The 18,153-nt window shown below is 56.5% G+C and overlaps 2 protein-coding genes across 3 annotated transcripts in view; both read right to left on the reverse strand.

The window, feature by feature from the left end:
• Window positions 1-16,884, reverse strand: CSK (C-terminal Src kinase). 2 transcript variants are annotated; one of them, XM_036027904.1, is made up of 13 exons: window positions 16,313-16,884; window positions 4,885-4,963; window positions 4,435-4,560; window positions 4,198-4,310; window positions 3,681-3,900; window positions 2,733-2,826; window positions 2,478-2,543; window positions 2,295-2,394; window positions 2,112-2,202; window positions 1,582-1,655; window positions 1,300-1,495; window positions 1,091-1,177; window positions 1-848 (listed from the first exon to the last, which is right to left on the reverse strand). In XM_036027904.1, the coding sequence occupies exons 2-13, from the start codon at window positions 4,897-4,899 to the stop codon at window positions 666-668; spliced, it is 1,365 nt and encodes a 454-aa protein (XP_035883797.1). In that variant the 5' UTR covers window positions 4,900-4,963; window positions 16,313-16,884; the 3' UTR covers window positions 1-665. The 2 variants fall into 2 exon arrangements, with proteins under 2 accessions (XP_035883797.1, XP_028362792.1); XM_028506991.2 differs by having other exon boundaries at window positions 4,435-4,548; window positions 16,313-16,881.
• The window catches only part of LOC114492026 (cytochrome P450 1A2-like), a gene marked incomplete at its 5' end in the record, with an annotated part of 25,743 nt that continues 23,418 nt past the window's right edge, over window positions 15,829-18,153 (reverse strand). Inside the window, 2 exon segments of the mRNA XM_036013434.1 lie at window positions 15,829-15,904; window positions 16,313-16,365. Coding sequence (XP_035869327.1) covers window positions 15,829-15,904; window positions 16,313-16,365 — 129 coding nt within the window.

Consider the following 18,153-nt stretch of genomic DNA (forward strand, 5'->3'; position numbering starts at 1 on the left):
GCGGTGTCCTCATGGAGTGGTTTATTATGATTCCATCTCACAAGGCAGGTGGCGGCAGCACACACGAGCTCCAAGCCCCTGACAGACATCTGCCTCGGGCGCATGCAAACAGTGCAACGTGGTCAAGCGCAAACACGGGGCGACCGAGGAGACACGGGACACGGAACACGGAACGGGGAATGAGGCTGGGCAAAGGGTCCCTGGAGAGGGGCCTGGTTTCCCCAACCCTCATGGGGAGGACAGGAAAAATAAGATTCGTACTTCTTGTAAAATGCCCATTTTCTGGGTACTTTCTTCTTATCTTGAAAAATAATAAAAAATAAGCACATGGGGAAAAAACCCTCAAAAAAGGAAAGGAATAAAACTCTAGGAAAGTGAGAGATAGGAGGCCAAGGGAAGCCCGGCCATGGTGGGGGTGTCTGCCTCCGGCTCCTCAGCCTCCTCGCTTCTTGGCCTTTCAGTGGGGCTCCCCCAGCCCCACAGGTGGGTCCATGAGAGAAGCTGCCAGGCCTAGGCGGGGTCCCCAGATGGACCGGAGGAGGCACAGGCTGGGACAGAGGAAAGAGGCCCACTGGGCTCAGTTCAGGCCAGGGCCCACTGAGTGGGGGCTCAAGGCCCGTCTCTCCAAGTTCGGCCCCAAGGCCCACGCCCTGGGTGCTTGGCCATCACAGGTGCAGCTCTCGGGCTTTGATGTGCTGGAGCTGCTCCCGCAGCTGCAAGAAGGAGGGCCTTGAAGCGGCATCCAACTGCCAGCAGTTCTTCATCACCTCATAGACGGCGGGCGGGCAGCCGTCGGGGGCGTCCATCTTGTAGCCCTTCTCCACCCGGGGGACGACATCCTTCAGGGGCTGAGGGTAGAGGGGTGGTATGAGTCTGTGCAGGGCCTGACTCGGGAGGGGACCCCTACTCAACACCCGCCTTGGGGGATCGATCCCCTTCAGTTCTGCCTCAGACTCAGGCCAGGAAGGTCCTGAGGGCAAGCCTGCAGCTTCCAGGCCTCAGCCCAGGGAAGCAGAGCCCAGGGAGGGCTCGCCCCCTGCCCAGCCCTCCGACAGCCCCAGCCGTCCTCCACCCCAGTGCCCGCACTCACAATTCTTGGATAAGGCACTCGCCCAAAGGAGTAGATTTCCCAGAGAAGAATTCCAAAACTCCATACGTCAGACTTGGTGGAGAATTTCTACCATGTTGGTGGGAAAAGCTGGGTCAGATGCTGGGAATCGGGGGTGGGGGGGGGTTGGGGGGGCAAGAACCCAGGACCCCTGTCCACCACTGATCAGAACATGGGGGAGGCCCACCCACCTTCTCTCTCAGGGCCTCGGGGGCTGTCCACTTGACTGGCAGCTTGCCTGTGTCCTGGGTGCTGGAGGCCTCCTTGGTGAGGCCAAAGTCGCTGACCTTGGCCACGTTGTCCTCAGACACCAGCACATTTCGGGCAGCCAGGTCCCGGTGCACAAAGTTGTTGCCCTCCAGGTATTCCATAGCCTCGCAGACGTCTCTGGGAGACAGCCAGCCACGTGCCCCCTCAGATTAGGCCTCCCGGGAAAGGGTGGGGAGCCCTTCCCCAGGGGCTGCTGCACTCACAGTGAGAACTTGAGGAGACAGTCTCCGCCCAGCACCGACCGACCCCGTGATCGAAGATAGTCCACCAGGCTCCCCTGGGACAGGACAGATAGACCACGGCCCACAGGTCAGACTTTCCCTCCAGCCCTTGGGAACAGTGGACCTGGGGCTGGGTGAAGGGTGACACCCAGGGGAGGTGTGAGGAGCAGGGAGGAGCATGGGAGGAGTCGGCAGGAATACGAGGGTCTATACAGTGGACACCCCTCAGCCATTTTCATGTGTTATCTCTTAATTCTCATCAATCTCTGAGGTCAACTTTGTTAGTATCTCCACTGCACAGATGGGGAAACAGGCTTAGAGAGGTGATGACACAACTTGTCCAAGGCCACAGTGAATACATGATGAGCCAGGACGAAAGCTGAGCCCTGGGGCCTTCAAGGCTCAGGTGGGAGGGGACGACAGCAGGGCCCACGGGCGCCGTCTGGGGCTGGAGGCAGCCGCAGAGCCCAGCGTTGGGCTCCAGCACAGGGGTGGGTCTTGGGGCCGCACACCTTGGCCATATACTCCGTGACAATGTAGAGCCCGCCCTTCTCTTCCAGGATCACACCCAGCAGCTGTACCAGGTTGCTATGCCGAAGTTGCCTGGGGCAAGACAAAGTGATCAGAGCCCACCACGCCTCCTCATCCCCTTCACGTGAGGGGCAACCTTCCCACTCACCCCCTGCCCAACTCACGTCATGACCGAAGCCTCAGCCAGGAAGGCCTGGGCAGTGGCATCGTTCTTAATACACTTGACGGCGACTTTGTTCCCTCGGTAGTCGCCTAGCATCACATCTGTGGGGAGAGAGCGGGTGGTTGTTCCCATACTCCCCACAGTCCCTTGGTCCCTCGCAGGGCTCCCAGACCTTCCTGCTCACCTCCAAACTCCCCCTTCCCAATGGTCTGCAGCAGCTTCAGGTCCTTCATATTCAGTGCCCAGCCACCTGGTGAAGGAAAGGGGGTGCGGTGAGGGTTGGAGACGCTGAAGCGGAGTTTACAGAGGCTGACTGTACTATGTAATGTGTGGGGTTTCCTGGAGGTCTCCAGAGCCTCTGGGATAGGGCAGTGCCAAGAAGCCTGGGTAGCAAGAGGCAAGTAGGCAAGTGAGGACTGGGGGTGGGGGTGGCACTCACTGCGGAAAAACTCATCCTGGGCTGCCACTGTGCCCTCCATGACCTTTGGCTTGATGAGCCGTGTGCAGAGTCCATCTGCGTCGGAGGTGTAGTGCTGCAGGGGGGCGGAGCAGATCACTAGCCGCTCACATGCACCACCCCAGTCTGACCACCTGAGGGCGGCAGAAGCTCATCCCACCCGGCCAGGACTTGCTTTGGCAGGGGAGGGATCCTTATTTCTGGCAGGGCCTGGGTTACGGAGGCCCCAGACTTCAACACATGGCCCACTGCCCATACCACTCCACACCCAGTTGCTGGACAGATTCTCTATTGTTGCTACCACTCTGGTCCTCACCAGCATTCCTAGGCAGAGGACAAGCACTGACTCAGTCCCGGCAATAGCCTGTAGCCAGGCATGCCAGGACCCTCCCCTGCCAGAGGCTAAGCCAGGTGGGCAGAAGGAAGGAGATAAGAGTGAATTCAGGAGGAATCTGGGAGGCTGCCTGGGGCTACAGGTGTGGCCTGGCCAGGGCTGGCAGAGCTGGCCTCAGGAGCTGCAGGGACTTGTGGGCACACTATTGCAGGTGCATGAGCCCAGGGAAACCCTGACCGTTAGTGTAGCTCTACGAGGACTGATATACACATTCTGATATACACACACTTGGCCATGTAGCTCCATAAGTGGCTGGAACAAAGTGGTTCCAGGATCAGAGAGGCTCAGATTCAAGTCCTGGCACCTCCAATTTACAGCTGTGTGATCTCAGGTAAGTCTCTTAACTGCTCTGAACCTTCGTTTCCTGGCCTATGAAATGTGGACAGTGCTACCCTCCCTGTGGTGGTATTATGGGGTCAGAGGCCCACCCTGGCACATAACAGGTGCCACTGAGTTTGCATGACAGTCCCGAGGTCAAACAGTCAGAGGCAGTGGGTCTGGAGCCAGCATCCAGGCCTGTGGGTGCAGCGGCTCACCTCCACCAGCTGCATGAGGTTCTCGAAGTACACCTCCTCGTCGATGCTGAGCTTGCTGGCGTGGTACATGATGCGGTAGTGCTCCACCTTGCCGTCGCAGCTCACACACAGCGTGTAGTCACCTGGGTAGTTGGTGCTCTCCCGCACCAGGAACAAGCCCGTCTCTGGCGGGCACAGAAGCCGTTCTGCCTGCTCCCGTGTGATCTTGCCATGGAACCAGCTGGGGGACGCCAGGCCAGGGTCACGGTGGCCCAAAGGTATGGAGCCTTGTGCCCCTGTCAGCCTCTACTTTCTAAGGGCTTCCTTCTGCTCCCACCCTCCCCTCTTCAGTCCTGGACCCATCCTTTCCCCTTCAGGTCCAGCACCCATACCCTTCCCCTCATCTCAAGACGCCCTCAGGACATTTCAGCCCTTTTCTATGGCCTCCCCGTTTTCCTGACTCTCTTCTGGGGGAATCAGGGCTCTTCATCCTCCCTCCTCCCCAGACTGCAAGAGAAGCCCTCTCAGAGGTACTCACGGCATGAGGCTAAGTTTGGTGCCTGCTTTCACGCCCTCCCGTTTTTGGACATAGTTGGCTGGGATGATGCCCTCACGGCCCACCTTGTTCTTGGCTTTGTACCAGTTGGGGTCCTGGGGAGAGGGCAGCCCAGACATGTTCATTCTCAGACCCACCTCTCCCTGCAGGGAACCTGGACCCAGGGGGAATGCCCAGAGGTGGGAGAGGGTGGGGTAGATGTATGAACTCCCTGATTACCTTGGTGACGGCCACAATGGTGAGCACATCCCCCTTGCAGAAGGGAAGGTCCTGCTCCGCTGTGCCGTGGAAGTTGTACTTGGCAATGCACTCTGTACCGGATGGCCAGGTGGCCTGCAGGACAGGCTACAGGTGGGCGGTGCAGCACCCACCTGCCCACAAACCCTCGTGGTCACAGCTCTCGGCTGTCCTCTCTGAGCCGGGTGAGGCACCGCCCCCCACGGGAGCTCTGGAACCCTGGGTTCCTCCCAGCTGACATTCCACCTCTGCCCCAGACCACCCACCCTTAGGGCCCCATGTGTGACAGTGCACCCTGGCATTCTACTTTGTTAAAAACCAGGGCTGGGACAGAGGGCTGGGAAAAGGGGAGCAAACTGATCTGAGCCCTCTTTTCTGCTCAGCACCCCCACTGGGGGCGCTCAACTGCTCTAGACGCTGCCCCTGTGGTACCTGTATTGCTGACATCTTCTCAGAAGTCTAGCGTCCCCGTGTCACAGGAAGGCTGACCTGTCACTTGGTACCATGAGAGCTGTAGGAAGAAAAAGGAAGATGGAGGATGGATGTGCAGAGATGGCTCCCCCTCAAGTTACTGAGACCCCACCCCTCCCCACAGCAATCTAAACAGGCGCCCAAGGCAACCAGAGCTGGGCCCAGGGTGAGGGCAGCCCCCCAGTCTCCACAGGCTGGGCGCTGAAGCGGGGAGTAGGCAGGAGCAGGAGGGCCGAGGACCCTCAGGAACAGAGGGGGCCTCACAGACCGGCAGAACAGTCACCAGCCCCAAGACCAGTGCTAGGTGACTGGTCTGGGGGGAAGAGGCCCAGGCCAGGCCTGTGAACCCCGGGGAAGGTGCAAGTGACTTGGGAAAAGTAACCTGTCTTCTGTGGGTCTCTTAGTTTCTTTGTCTATAAAAACTTGCTCAGGCAGTATCTCTACAGCCAAGGCACACCAACCCTGTGGCCTGGTCACACCACTTCAGGGTACACACCTAGGAGAAAACAGGCCAGTGTCCACTGAGGCCAGCACAGAGCACCCTCTGCAGCAAGATCTGTAATAAACCTCAAACTGGGAGCTTCCCGGATGCCTCCCAAAAGTCAGAGGGATACACAGTGGTGTGTTCACAGAATGGAGCCCTGTACTGCTGTGAGGCTCAGTGAGCAACAGCTATGAAACACCACCAATAAACTTCTACACATCATGTTAACCGAGAAGCCAGTCACGGACGAGCACATGCCTTTGACTGCATCTGGATAAAGTTGAAAATCAGCCTAATCTACGGTGCAGGACGGCGACTGGAAGGAGCGCAGGGGGAGCTTCTGCCTGTCGGCTGTGAGGCTGTCTGAGCCCAGTCGGGGGTGGGGTCACTTTGCGGCAGTTCCCTGAGCTGGGCCTGGCAGAGACCTTGCAAAATGTAGAGGCTTCAAACGCTAATGTGGGGAACCAGAGTTTACTTCTGAGGGTCATGGGGTCTGGGGCCTGGGGCCTGAGCAGCAGAACCACCACCGCTTCCAGGCCTCACTCCTGGTTCCCGAGTCAGGCAGACCTGGCTCTGTTGAGTGTGCAACTCGGGTGAATGACTCAATCCCTCACCCTGAAAGGCAGGGACAGGAGTCCCCTGCAAGTAGGCTGTGGGAGGAGTGGAATGAAGCCCTAGATTTGGAAGTGTCTGGCATAAGCCTCTCTTCCCTTCCCCAAAGGCCAATCTATCAACCTCTGCCGTTTGTCAGGAAGGCCGAAGGTCAAGGAGGATGACCCTCGTTCCCGTGCCCTGCCCCCACATGCAGGAGCCACCTGGACAGAAACCACCCCTAGGCTCTCGGGGTCCATACTGTGGAAGCTGTGAGCTCCTCACCCCCATTTTACAGAAGCAGAAACTGAGGCTCTCAAGGTTGAACAACTTGCCTGAAGTCACAGACCTACTTAGGGTGACAGCCCAGACCTTGAATTGAGGCCCCCAACCTTCAGCCCTTCTAAACAGGGGCTCCACTTGCTCTCCATATCCCATGCTTCCCCTCCCCCCAAGAAGCAAGCTACTGCAGAAGGGTTTGGAGGCTGCAGCACCATTAGTCACCCTCCCGGCTGTCAGTTTGCAAACACTCCTTTCCCAGCCTGCAGCTGCTGCCGCCTCCCCCTTGACTTGATGGTAATAATAAAAATAATAACAGGCCCGTTCTCTGAGCACTCATTCTGTGCCAGGTCCTGTCTCTGGCACACTTCGGCTCATGAAGTTCTCTAACAACTGAGAGACACCACCCCACTTTATAGACGGGGACCCAGAGCAAAGCCAAGAAGCAAGGTGGCCCTGCCCAAAGTCACGTCACATCCCAAGTGACCATCTTGCCCCTCTGACGTGTGAGCGCTCAGATGTCAGCCACCTCCATGCCTCCCTGCCCGTAAGATGCCAGGGATGCTGAGAGGAAGGGGCAAGCCCAGGCAACAGTAATCTGGGTGTGCTTCCTTGAGGGCCTGGGCTTGGACAGGGAAGAACAAACTTCCCTTTGCTCTCCTGTCTGCAACTTGGGGACCCAGTGCCGCCCCCATCAGTACAATGGGTTGGTGATAACCCGGAAGCTCCAGGGCTGCTCTGGGACTTGCTGGCTCTCTGGTACCTCAACTACACCTGGTTTCCACCTACTGTTTCAACATCCTGCCTTGGCATTTTCTTCCCACTCCCTTCCCCCTGCTCAACCTTTAGGGTGCAGCGGAGGAAACCCTGCTGTTGGATGTCTGCCTAAAATATACAGTGGGACAGTCCATGCAGTACTTTTGTAGTAGCAAGAGACTGGGAGACAATCTTTATGTCCATTAACAAGGGCCAAGTAAATAACTGACCAAATATCCCGAAAAGGGAACGACATACTCCAGCTGATGGGACCAGATCTCTAGTTGCTGATACACGATACCCCTCATGACAAAGTAGAACTGGCAAAAGCCAGCACAAGTCATTGAGGGAAAAGCAATGGGATGCAGCTGCCAAGCCCCAGACACCTTGTTAACCAAATGGTCAAATGAAGCATCCCCAGCTACTCGACAAGCTGCACGGAGGCCCTCTTGCTGTGTTGCCCAGCGGAGGACCCAGGCTCCGGCGTGCGGCTCCGCAGCGCTGTGGGCCTGACTCTTGTCAGGGAGATGCAGTCAGACAGAGCCCACACACCCAGCCTGACTCTGAATGTCAGTGTCATAAAGGACATAACAAACAAAGGCTGGGGAATGCTCTAGATTAAATAAGACACAGAAGAAACATGAGACAGCAAGCTGGTAATTATGTGAAGTAAAGCATGTGTTAACTAGCCATATTGTGGTAACTTTTTACACTATATACACATATCAAATCATTACATTTTACACGTTAAACGTATAACATTACATGTCAATAAAGTTGGAAAAAAGAAACATGACGTAAGATTCAACGAGTGACTCTGAATTGGATTCTGGATTAGAGGGAGAAACAGCTACAAAAATCATTTGGGGACAATTGGGGAAATGGAAATGTTATATACTTGTTTATTTTTCTTTTTTAAGATTTTATTTATTTTAGACAGAGGAGAAGGGAAGGAGAAAGAGAGGAGGAGAAACATCAATGTGTGGTTGCCTCTCGCCCTCCCTCTACTAGGGACCCGGCCCACAAGGGCCCACACCAGCCAGGGCAGAAATGTTATATAATATTAAGTGTGACCACAATACTGGGGTTATTAAGAGATTCATGCTAAATACTTGGGTGTAAAAAGTATGCCTGTAACTAACACCCAAATATACCAGTAAAAAAATGAAACAGCCCTGGCTGATGTGACTCAGTGGATTGAGTGCTGGCCTGTGAACCAAAGGGTCACCGGTTTGATTCCCAGTCAGGGCACATGCCTGGGTTGCGGGCCAGGTGCCCGGTAGGGGGTACACAAGAGGCAACCACACACTGATGTTTCTCTTCCTCTCTTAAAAAAAAAAAAAAAGAAAGAAAAGAAAACATATACATACATGTCTATGAAAGAAAAGGCAAAGCAAATATAGCAAAATGTTTAGAACTAGTGAATTTGGGTAAAGGATGTATGGGGGTATTCATTATACTATTATTTCAGCATTTTGGTAGGTTTGAAATACTCAAAAGTAAGAAAGTGCAAGGCAAGGGACACTGTCCTTGGTATATTACAGGTTGTGTTTTTAAAGTGATATGCAATTCCTCTCTAAACTCAGATATGCAGATTATCTTTGAAAGACAGAGGAAACTGATTGAGAGGGGCTGCCTCTGAAATGGGAGTGGGGAGAGAGTATTAAATTCAAGGGAAACTTCCTTTTTTTTCACTGTGTATTTGCTAATTTTGTCCTTAGCTTTTTTTTAAAGCACACTCATGTATTACCTTCCCTCTAAAAGTAAGAATGAAAATAAAGAACTTTTTGAAAGCCACTTCTGCCAGGAGATTCCCGTGCCCCCAGCTGCGTTGGCTGCTCTGGGCCTCCACGCCTCTCACACATCCTTGGGCTGCAGTCGGAACTCCACTGATCATGGACTGGCAGCCAGCTCTCAGGGGAAAAGCTGGGGGCTGACTCACGCCCCAGCATGGGCTGGGCCCAGAGTGCTGAATGAATGAATGAATCAACAAAGGAAAGGGGGAAGCTAGGCTGGCTGCACCACACTGAAGTCCTATAACCGATGGTACTATACTTAACCCCAAAGGACAGCAGCTGTCACCCCACCCCCATAGGGCTATGGGGCAGGGACTTCCTGCCCCAAACCCTGATCCCAGCAGTCCTTGTGCTAGGGTCCCGGGAACAGACTGGGCATTGTGCCCAAGTACTGAGGTCAGTGGCCGCAGCCTCAGGCAGGCCTTTCTTGGGAGCCCAGGCTGGTGGGGATCGGAACCAGAAACTCCTGGGCTGCCACTTCCCTGCCCTAGGGACAGTTTTAGACCCCCACAGCCAAGCATGTGCTAAGGGCCAGGGTAGGTCAAGGGGCTCCTGCCCTTCCCCCTCACCAAAACTCCACTGCCTAATGGGGCATGGGAGCCTTTGGTAACTGTTTATACCCAGCTAAAAATACCCACTGAAAGGGGAAGTGCACAAGAGACCCGGGGGAACTGGGGGCCATGGCCCCCAGACACTGGTTCTGCCACGGGACCCAGCTGGAGCCTGGGGGGTGGGGCACGGGCAGCCACAGGAAGCAGTGGGCAGGTACACCTTGCCCTCTCATTCTTTGAGCCAGTTTTTCAGGAGCCTCCCCGCGCACCCAACCCCATGCCTGGTGGGCTGGGAGAGTAAAGGGCCCAGGAGGTCCTGTCCTTGGGGCCCCAAGAACTCCACTCAATGCCCCAACCAAATGCAGGCCCACTCCTGTCCTCCTGATGGACAACCATGGCCAGGTGTGCTCAGTACCTCAACAGACAGGACAGACCTGGGGAACCTGGGAAGGCTCTCAGGAAGAAGGGCAGGGGAGCCAGGACTGGGAGGATTTTAGGTGGAAGCGAATAGAAGAGGGGTGGTGTGCCAGACCAGGTCAGGCCAAGAGTCCAAACTGTAGCACAGAGGGAGTTAATTAAGGCTGAAGAAGGCTCAGGGTGGGGTACACAGAGTCTTTGAAGTCAGCCCAGAGGTTTCTGACAAGTCACAGGACAGATATGAGCAGAACCGAACTTCCGACTTGGGCGCGCCCCTCCACAAGGGCAGTGCAGTGCACCTGAGAAGGGCGGGGCGCTGCCGGCAGTTGGGCTGGTTTGGCAGCAGTGAAATCACCCCCACCTGCGGTTCTGCAAAGGACACCCAGGCTGTGGACACTGGGGTGCCCCTGGCCACGCGCCAGGCTATGGGGGCAAAAGGTTCTGGAGCCTCAGCAACTTCATTGCACAGATGTCTCAGGGCTGGACAGCAGAATTGGGCACACGACCCTTGAAGCCTAAACTTCCCTGGGGATCAGGGAAGGTTTGGAAGGACGACCCACTTCTGCTCCAGTGTGTGCTGCTCCACCCCTACCCCTAAGCTCCCTCAGCCTTCAGCACCCCTGCCCTAAGGGGATGTGCCAGTTTAATGGCGGGAAAATACTAAAAAAAAAAAGCAAACAAAATTATAGCAATTCACTGGCTTTTTTCTGCCCCCAGTGGCTGGCTTAGTGGGACTGGAAGTCTCGTCTAGAGGTTTGGGAGTGAGAGGAGGCCGGTGGGAGTCCCCTCCCCCAGGCCCCCCTGCAACTGGAGGCTGGTACTCCCGGCCCAGAAAGGTTTCTAATTACCACTCAGGGTCCTAATTACCTACATGCACTGGGCAGCAGTGACTGGGGCCTCCCCAGGGCCTTCCTCAGTCTGCCCCTTCCCTGCCTGAGCAAAGGCTGTGGTGTTTGCATCTTTATTTGCCTACATTTACATATGGCCTTCCAGTACTGACCTTCAAGGAACCCTTAAAAATCATGGAGTGTCCCTGTCCCTCACCTGAAGGCTCTTAGCCATATTACAGGAGGGGAAACTGAGGCCCAGATGCACAGGAGCCGTCTAGAACTCTGGCCGCAGATCCCTGGTCTCCCCATCCCAGAACGGGACGGAGAGAAGGCGCAGCTCAGAAGGGAAAGCGCTCCAGCCTCACACAAGACACACCGCTCTGCTATCCACCTGAGGGACAGGGGGCCAGTAGCCTCCCTGGGCAGAAGGGCTGTGAAAATGAAAGTGCAGAATTAGAGCCTACTGACCCACCCTTAGTTACTTAATCCTCCCAAAGCCCTGTGAGAGTTCCCAGCTGATCTGTGTTTGACCGAGGGGGAACCAGGTCCTGAGCAGGGGCACCCAACTTCCAAGGGGTAAGGGCAGGGAGTTAAGCTCAGATCTGTCTGAGTTTGGTCAGGAAAAAAACCTCAAACCTTTCCTTGGGCGGGACAGACTGACACCCTGAAAAAGGACAGATAGGTGAGGAGGGCCACTGAGGGGAGGTCTGCCCAGAGTTTGGCCCTCCTGCGGTGGGAAGCACAAGTCACACCTGTGCCCACTCCTTGCTTGTCTGCCATACTTTGCCTCGAACACAGTGGCCAAAAGTTTGTCTAGGGCCACACTGCCACTAGAGAAGTCAGAGCCCTCGGGAGGGTGGAAGTTCCAAGCAAGGACCTCTGCCCCAACCCTGCCTCTTCTGCAAATGTTTTCTTGATTTTCATGGCCCTTCCCCTCCAGGAAGCCTTCTGCTGTTACAGCCTACGCAGATCCCCAGCTTCTGAGCTCCCACCAGCTCTGCCAGGAAGTCGGAACCACAGGCCTCCCCTAATTGACTCGTCTCAGAGTCTGGTCTCTTCTACTGGCCAGCAGGGGAGCTCTCAGGGTTCCTCTTCCATTCCCTCCTCCTGTGTCCCTGACAGTAGATAGCACAGGCCACAAATGTCTGGGTCTAGGTGAGAACCAGGTAAGCAGGCATCAGAATGTCACCCACTCACAAGGGTTCCAACTACGGAGCAGGAAGGCAGCCCCTCTTCTGCTTGCTCCTGCACCTCTGGGCCCAGACCACGAAGGGTGGGGGTTGGGGGAGGCGGAGGGAAGCTGCGGTTAGAGGCCCAGCCCCACCAAGGCGTACACAGCTCCTGTGTGATGAGAAGCTGCTCTCATCACAGTACCTCAAAACCAGGAAGAGAAACTGCGCAGGCAGAAAGGAGACGGGCTGCATGTGGCCCTCAGGCCCCTTGGGGCCTGCACAGAGAAGCTCCCAGCCAGTAGCTGGACAGATCCCTCCCTTCTCCCTCCTGGGTCTCAGTTTCCTCAAGGGAAGAATGGGATTTTCTCCCTGGTCCTGCCAGTCCTCTCGTTTGGTGCAGGCTGCATCCTGCTCCACAGAGACCCCACAATTGGTGGAACAGTACTGATACCCCTTGGGCTTTGGTCTCTCCCAGGAGGCAGGGGCTGGACCGTGGAAGCTAGCCTGGCCTTGCTCTCCCCCTCCCCCCTCAGCCACGCAGGGAGCACACTGGATCTCCCTTCAACAGCTCTTTATTTTTAGGTCTGAATTTGACTTTAATCATTACTTAGCAGGTTCTATTTCCAGCGCTTGGATGAAGGGACCCAGAGGAGGGGAGGAAGGGAGGCAGTGCTCCCTGCCTGGTGTGGGGGGTGGCCTGCTCCTCCACCCATCCTGCCCAGCCAAGGAGAGGGGACTGAAAAACACTGCAAGGGCTTACCCTAGCTGGCCCAGCGTCTTGGAGAGGACCCCGCCCTGTGACCTCATCCCAGCTCAGACTGTGGGACAAGAGGGCAGTTGTGATACCCACTTCCCTTGCACCAAGACCAGCGAAAAGGCAGACACTCCACAGGCAGAAGTCCGGCAGCCAGAGTCCAAGGTCACATGCGTGGGGACCTCTGCATTGAATGGGCCACCTCGGGGAGGACCCTGTCCCTAGGTTAGTTCTGGGCCATCCTGGGGTCATTTGGGGCCATGGTCTTCTAAGCCTGGGACTGACAAGCTGAGACTGGTTTCCTCCTACTGTCCATGGGGTGGTCCCAGGAGGGCACTGCCAATTCTCTGGTCTCCACAGAGGCAGAACAAGAGGAAGCGAGCAATATCACATCAATACACACTCAGGTCAGACCTGGGGAACACCTGCCAAAGAGGAAGGCGCGAACACACGAGACTTCCCCAGAGATTTGTGGACCATCTATGTTCCCTTCCAACTCCCCATGGGAGGCTCTAAAATCCCTGCCCAGCCCGGCCCCTGGGAAAGAGTAGGATGATGAGGTTGGCAAGGTTGTCCCTGGGTTAGGGCTCAGAACGCCTGGGTTCCTTGCCCAAGTCTCAGCTTTCCCAGGGAAAGCAGGCCTCTCTCCTCACTGGGGAAATGCAAGGGCTGGCCTAGGAAGTAGCTGAAGCTGGGGGACGGGAGGCAGCTGTGCTCTCAGAGAAGAGGCCTGTCTACTCAGCTCTGATGCTGGAAGAAGAGAAAATGGGTAGGTTCAGGTTCCAGAAACCAACCAGTAGCCCATCTTCCCAGAGCCAGACCCATGACCTGGGCTGGCCAATCCCAGGGTGGTAGGGAGGGGAAAGGAGGGAGGAAGGAGAGGGTACTGGCCGGAGTGTTTCAGGAGCCCCCCACTCCTTGGCAGAGATTGGGCCTTGGCTGGGCAAGCCACCAGCCAAATCTTCCCCACATGTTGACGCAGCCTGTGGTGGGCATTCCACCAACAGCGTCAACCCCTCCTGACAGAGTGCCTATGGAAGCCAGGGGCCGCGCCAGGCACTTTCTAGCACCTTAGTTACTTCACACTGTCTGAACACTCCCCTCTGAAGCAGGTACCACCATCCTTGGTGTGTGCATGAAAGACCTTGGGCACAGAGGGTGACTTGTTCAAGGCCCGTCCACCCAGGCCTAAATGGCATGGGCTGGGCCTGGAACCAGCCTCACCTGGGTGCTAAACTGCCCGCTCTCTCCACACGCCTGGTTGCTCTGCCAGTCTGTAACCACCACCACAGCAACGGGTGTGCAACAGCAGTGCACATGCTTAGTAAGAAGGTCTGGGTTCGGTTGCTGTGGCAGCAATTTGGAAAATTCTATAGCTTTTTAGAGTCAAAGTTACACAGACCACGTAGTGACATTAAAAAATGCCCACAGACGCAGTGTTAAATGAAACAAGGTGTCATGGCGCGCACGTTCAAACAACTACAGCAACGACAGAGAGGGGAAAAAAAAGAAAACCCCAGAAAAGACTGGCAGGGAACTCCAAATGCTACAGTCGCTGTGCCTGTAAAGAAATAGTGGGTGACTTTTGTTTTCTAAACTTCCTGTAGTGCTGTTTTCTTACTTTCTAAATTAAGAAACTAACATATACATAGTTTTCTCGTAACAAACTCAGATTTGCTTTCCTGGGCCCCACATGCCCGAGGCTCCAGCTCTTGTGTCTGGGACATGGTTTACCATGCGCACGGCCCTTCTGTTATGGGCAGCTCCACAGACACGTTCGGGTCTCTCCCTTCCATGTCTTCCTCACAGCAAACTACTCTGTTCTTCGGGGACTATGTGTAGAGGCTTTGAAATTCCTCAAAAACTAGAACCCAGAACTGGACCCAGGTTGTTCTGCCCAATCAAGCCACCTGGTGGCTTGCTGGAGCAGCTGAGTCCCATTGTGAGCTCTGGACCACAGCCGCTGCCTGTACTGTGAGCTGCTCCACAGTGGCTCAGCCTCTTGGGGCCTGGTGTCCCCTGCAGTGACCCTGGGGACCATTTTCTGATCCTTCCTTGCCCCCAACCCAACACAGAGAGAAAAGGAGCCACTTCTGAGAGGGAGAAAGGGACTAAGCTCACCAGGTAAAAAACACATCCCTGCACACATGCCTGCCTGGAGCCAGACCCTTTTCTAGAAAGGCCACAGGACCCTGGCTGCACGAGTTCAGGTCACAGTTGGTGTGAGAGCACCTAACCATGTCAGGCCTCAGCCCCAGAGCCTCAGGCTGGAAAGGAAGTTAGGGATGGATGAGGGGAGCCTCACAGGCTCACCACATTTGGATTTCCAGAAAAAAAAAAACTTTAAATCAAGGACAGAGGCCTGAGCAGGGCCCCAAACATGGCTCAGCATCCTCCAGGGAACCTCCCACCCTTGTGGGAGCCAGAGTATCCTGCCACACTCCCATTCTTCCTCTTGTTGCCTTTGCCCTGTTCCTGCTGAGGTCCCACCAAGACACCGGAACCCCCATGGTGTGGGGAGCTTGGAACAGGCCTCTGGGCGCCCCTGACGCTGCTCCTATGCCAAGGCTGTAGGGCACTCCCTGTGGAAACAAGGCCCTCACCTTCGCCATCAGATCCCATTCACAGTCTGAACTTGGCTCCTCCTGGGCCAGCTGGGACAAGGTGAGGGAGGGCTGCGTCTCGACTGACCATCAGGCTGTTTCAGCTGAGCTCTAGGGCCACACTAGATGGTGCCCCATACATCTAGTCCCCATTAGTGGCACCCAGCCTCAGGCACCAGAGGGAGCACAGATGCTATCTGAACTCACAGCCAGCACAGCTGGGGCCGGAAGTCCTCTCCCTCCTTCCCAGCTCTCTGAGGGGAACAAATGCTCACTCAACAGGGTCTCATGGACCAGCCTGGGAGCCTGTGTCCCTGGTGGGTGAAGGTGCCTGCCTGGTTGCCCACCACCTACAGAAGCCCTGCACATGCAGAGTGGGGGATGGGAAGATAAAAGGTAAAATTCTACCAGAGGCCTGGGGTAGCAACTTCCCCTTTTGAGCCTCAGTTCCCTGGTCTATAAAATGGGAGGGAAGGTGAGCCCCTAGTTAAGCTCCAAGAATCTGATGGCTGGACACGCCCCTTCCTGACAGCCAGCCTGGGCCCAGAGAAGCCTAGAACGGTCTGACCAGACTATCAGGAGGTCGGGACATGGTCCTAATGCCCAGTGCTACCTCCACCTAGGACGGGGCCCTGCCCATTATCCCCACCCAAGGGCCAGAGATCTCTTGGCTTAGGTCTGGTCTTCTGGGAGGCCGAGGGTGGCTGGCTCGACCTCTGGGCCCTGAGCTTCGTAGAGCTGGCAGGGCCTCAGTGGAAGAGAGGAGGGGTCAGAACCAGGCAGGCCAAGAACCTGCAAGGAGGCCCTGGACAGAGAATGGCACACTGCCCTTTTTCCAGGGCCCTGGCTCAGGCTGACCCCTCCCGCCGGGCTCCAGCCAGCCCCCATACAGAGGAAAGAGAGGGACAGACTTGGGGTAGCCTGAGACAAGTCTCAGGGATTCATAGGGCAGGAGGTCCCTCCGGCGCTCTCCTCCCAGTCGAACTGACAGATTCCCGGGAGAATTCGAACCCACGAACAAGGGGAAAGGGAGGCGGGGGATGGGAATGGAAGCGATGGCAGCTGCAACAGAAGCACCGAAGCGGAATTGGAAACCTCTACCCTCTACCACCGGGAAGCACTCGGACGGCCCCCTCCAGGCCAGCCAGGCACTTACCTCTCTCGGGAAACTGTGGGCCGAGCCAGCTCGCTGCGGGCAGCATCAGCGGCCTGCGGGACGGTCCGTGCGGCCAGGAGAGAGGGGAGGGGAGCAGGGGTCCCCGGGGCGTGCGGTACAAAGAGGTATAGGTGCGAAGAGAGAGGAAGAAGGGGTGGCCTGTCGGAGGCAGGGGTCCAGCCGCGCGGCCGGGGGTCGGGGAGGGAAGAAAGGCGTGGGGAAAGGGGGCGGGAGGGAATAGGGGGGAGGAAACAATGTAGCCGGCGCGGCCCCAGCAGAGTTCCGCTTCCGAACGCCGCCACCAAGGTTCGATTTTGGAACGTCGCGCCGGCCACCGGGGGCCTCCCCGGACGCTGGATCGGGAGCTGCTGGGGCCCCCCGCGCTCCACGCCGCGAAGGATCCGGCGGCCACAGGCTGGCTGGGGCGGAGGAACTACTGGCCGCGGGACGGCCACGACAGCGGCGCGGCCGGGCGGTCGCCCCGCCGGAACCCCACCCCAGCAGGACCCCCAGGCAGGGTGCGGGGTGGGACGGGAGCGGGAAGACGGCCGGGGGCTCGGCGGCAGCGGCCAAGCTCGGATCGCCCTGGGCTCCGCTGGGAGGAAGCTCGCAGGCCTGGCTAGAGGAAGCGCGGCCCGGATCCTCCGCCCGCGGCAGCGCGCCTGCGCGAGGGGGCCTGCCGGGCGTGCGGCGGGGCGTGGGCCGGCGGGGCGTGAGCCGGCAGGACGGCGCCCCCTACTGGGCGCCGGGGGCAGTATGTGTGGGGGTGTGTCTGCGCCCACGCCTTGCCCCCACCTGCGAGCCTGCGATGAGGGCTCCCGGAGGTCCCTGGCAGAGGGCCGATCAGCCCGCTGTGGAGCCACTTCCATCCATCTCTGGGCGCAGCTCCCCTGATGTAGAAACCATTTAGGCCGGGCCTGGGCTCCTCTTCTCTGATCTGGTTATGGAGAGGGGACCTCAGTCATAGCAGTAAGCATTTATTTGCTAGTGGGACCACTTCACAACTGTCAAAAAGTTCTTAGTAGTAAAACTGGCCAACAGACAAGCTCAAAGAAATAATTGCCAGGGGTGGAAAGGTGGTGTACCACAGGAAGCAGAAAAGAGGGGAAGGCTAATGGGGAGACTTCATAGAGCTGGGACTCCAGGCAGAGGGAACGGCATGGACAAAGGAAGGGAGAAATGGGAGAGTTTGGTGACTTTGGGAACTGTAAATGGCTCAGTGCGGAAGCACTTTGCAGTGTGGGTACAGGAGAGTGGTGGGAGTTGGGGTCTTGGAAGCCACAAGGTGTAGAGAGATTCAAAGAACCTTGTGGGACTTGCTCAGACTTTGTTTTCAGCCCGGAAGCAATGAAGAAGTTGCCAATAGCTGTGTGACTTTGGAAAAGTTACTTAACCTCTCCATACTTTAGATCCTCATTTGGTAAAATGGGGGGAAAACTGATAATAGCATCAACTTCTTAAAATCATGTGGGGCAGGAAATGAGTAAATACGTTTGAAATGCTTAGTGTGCTGTGGCTGGCGCATGGTCAGCCCTCAATATTGCCTGTTATTATATATCATTGTTAACATGGAACAGGGAGGTGATCTGCTTTGAGCTACAGGAGCAGAGTGTGTGTGTGTGTGTGTGTGTGTGTGTGTGTGTAGGGGAGCACTGATGGGGAGAGGCCAGAGACTCCAGTGTAGGTTGGAGGTGTCAAGTCATTTCCTAGGGACTGGGCTCTGAAGGATCAGGGTTGGGTGGGCAGAGAGGAGGGTCACTGTCCAGTGGGAGAGATGAGGTGTACTGACAAAGTCTTAAAATTCAAAATTAATGAGGGGCTGAGGGAGTGAGGTGAACAGT

The sequence above is a fragment of the Phyllostomus discolor genome, chromosome 1 (assembly GCF_004126475.2).
Source record: "Phyllostomus discolor isolate MPI-MPIP mPhyDis1 chromosome 1, mPhyDis1.pri.v3, whole genome shotgun sequence".
Lineage (NCBI taxonomy): Eukaryota > Metazoa > Chordata > Mammalia > Chiroptera > Phyllostomidae > Phyllostomus > Phyllostomus discolor.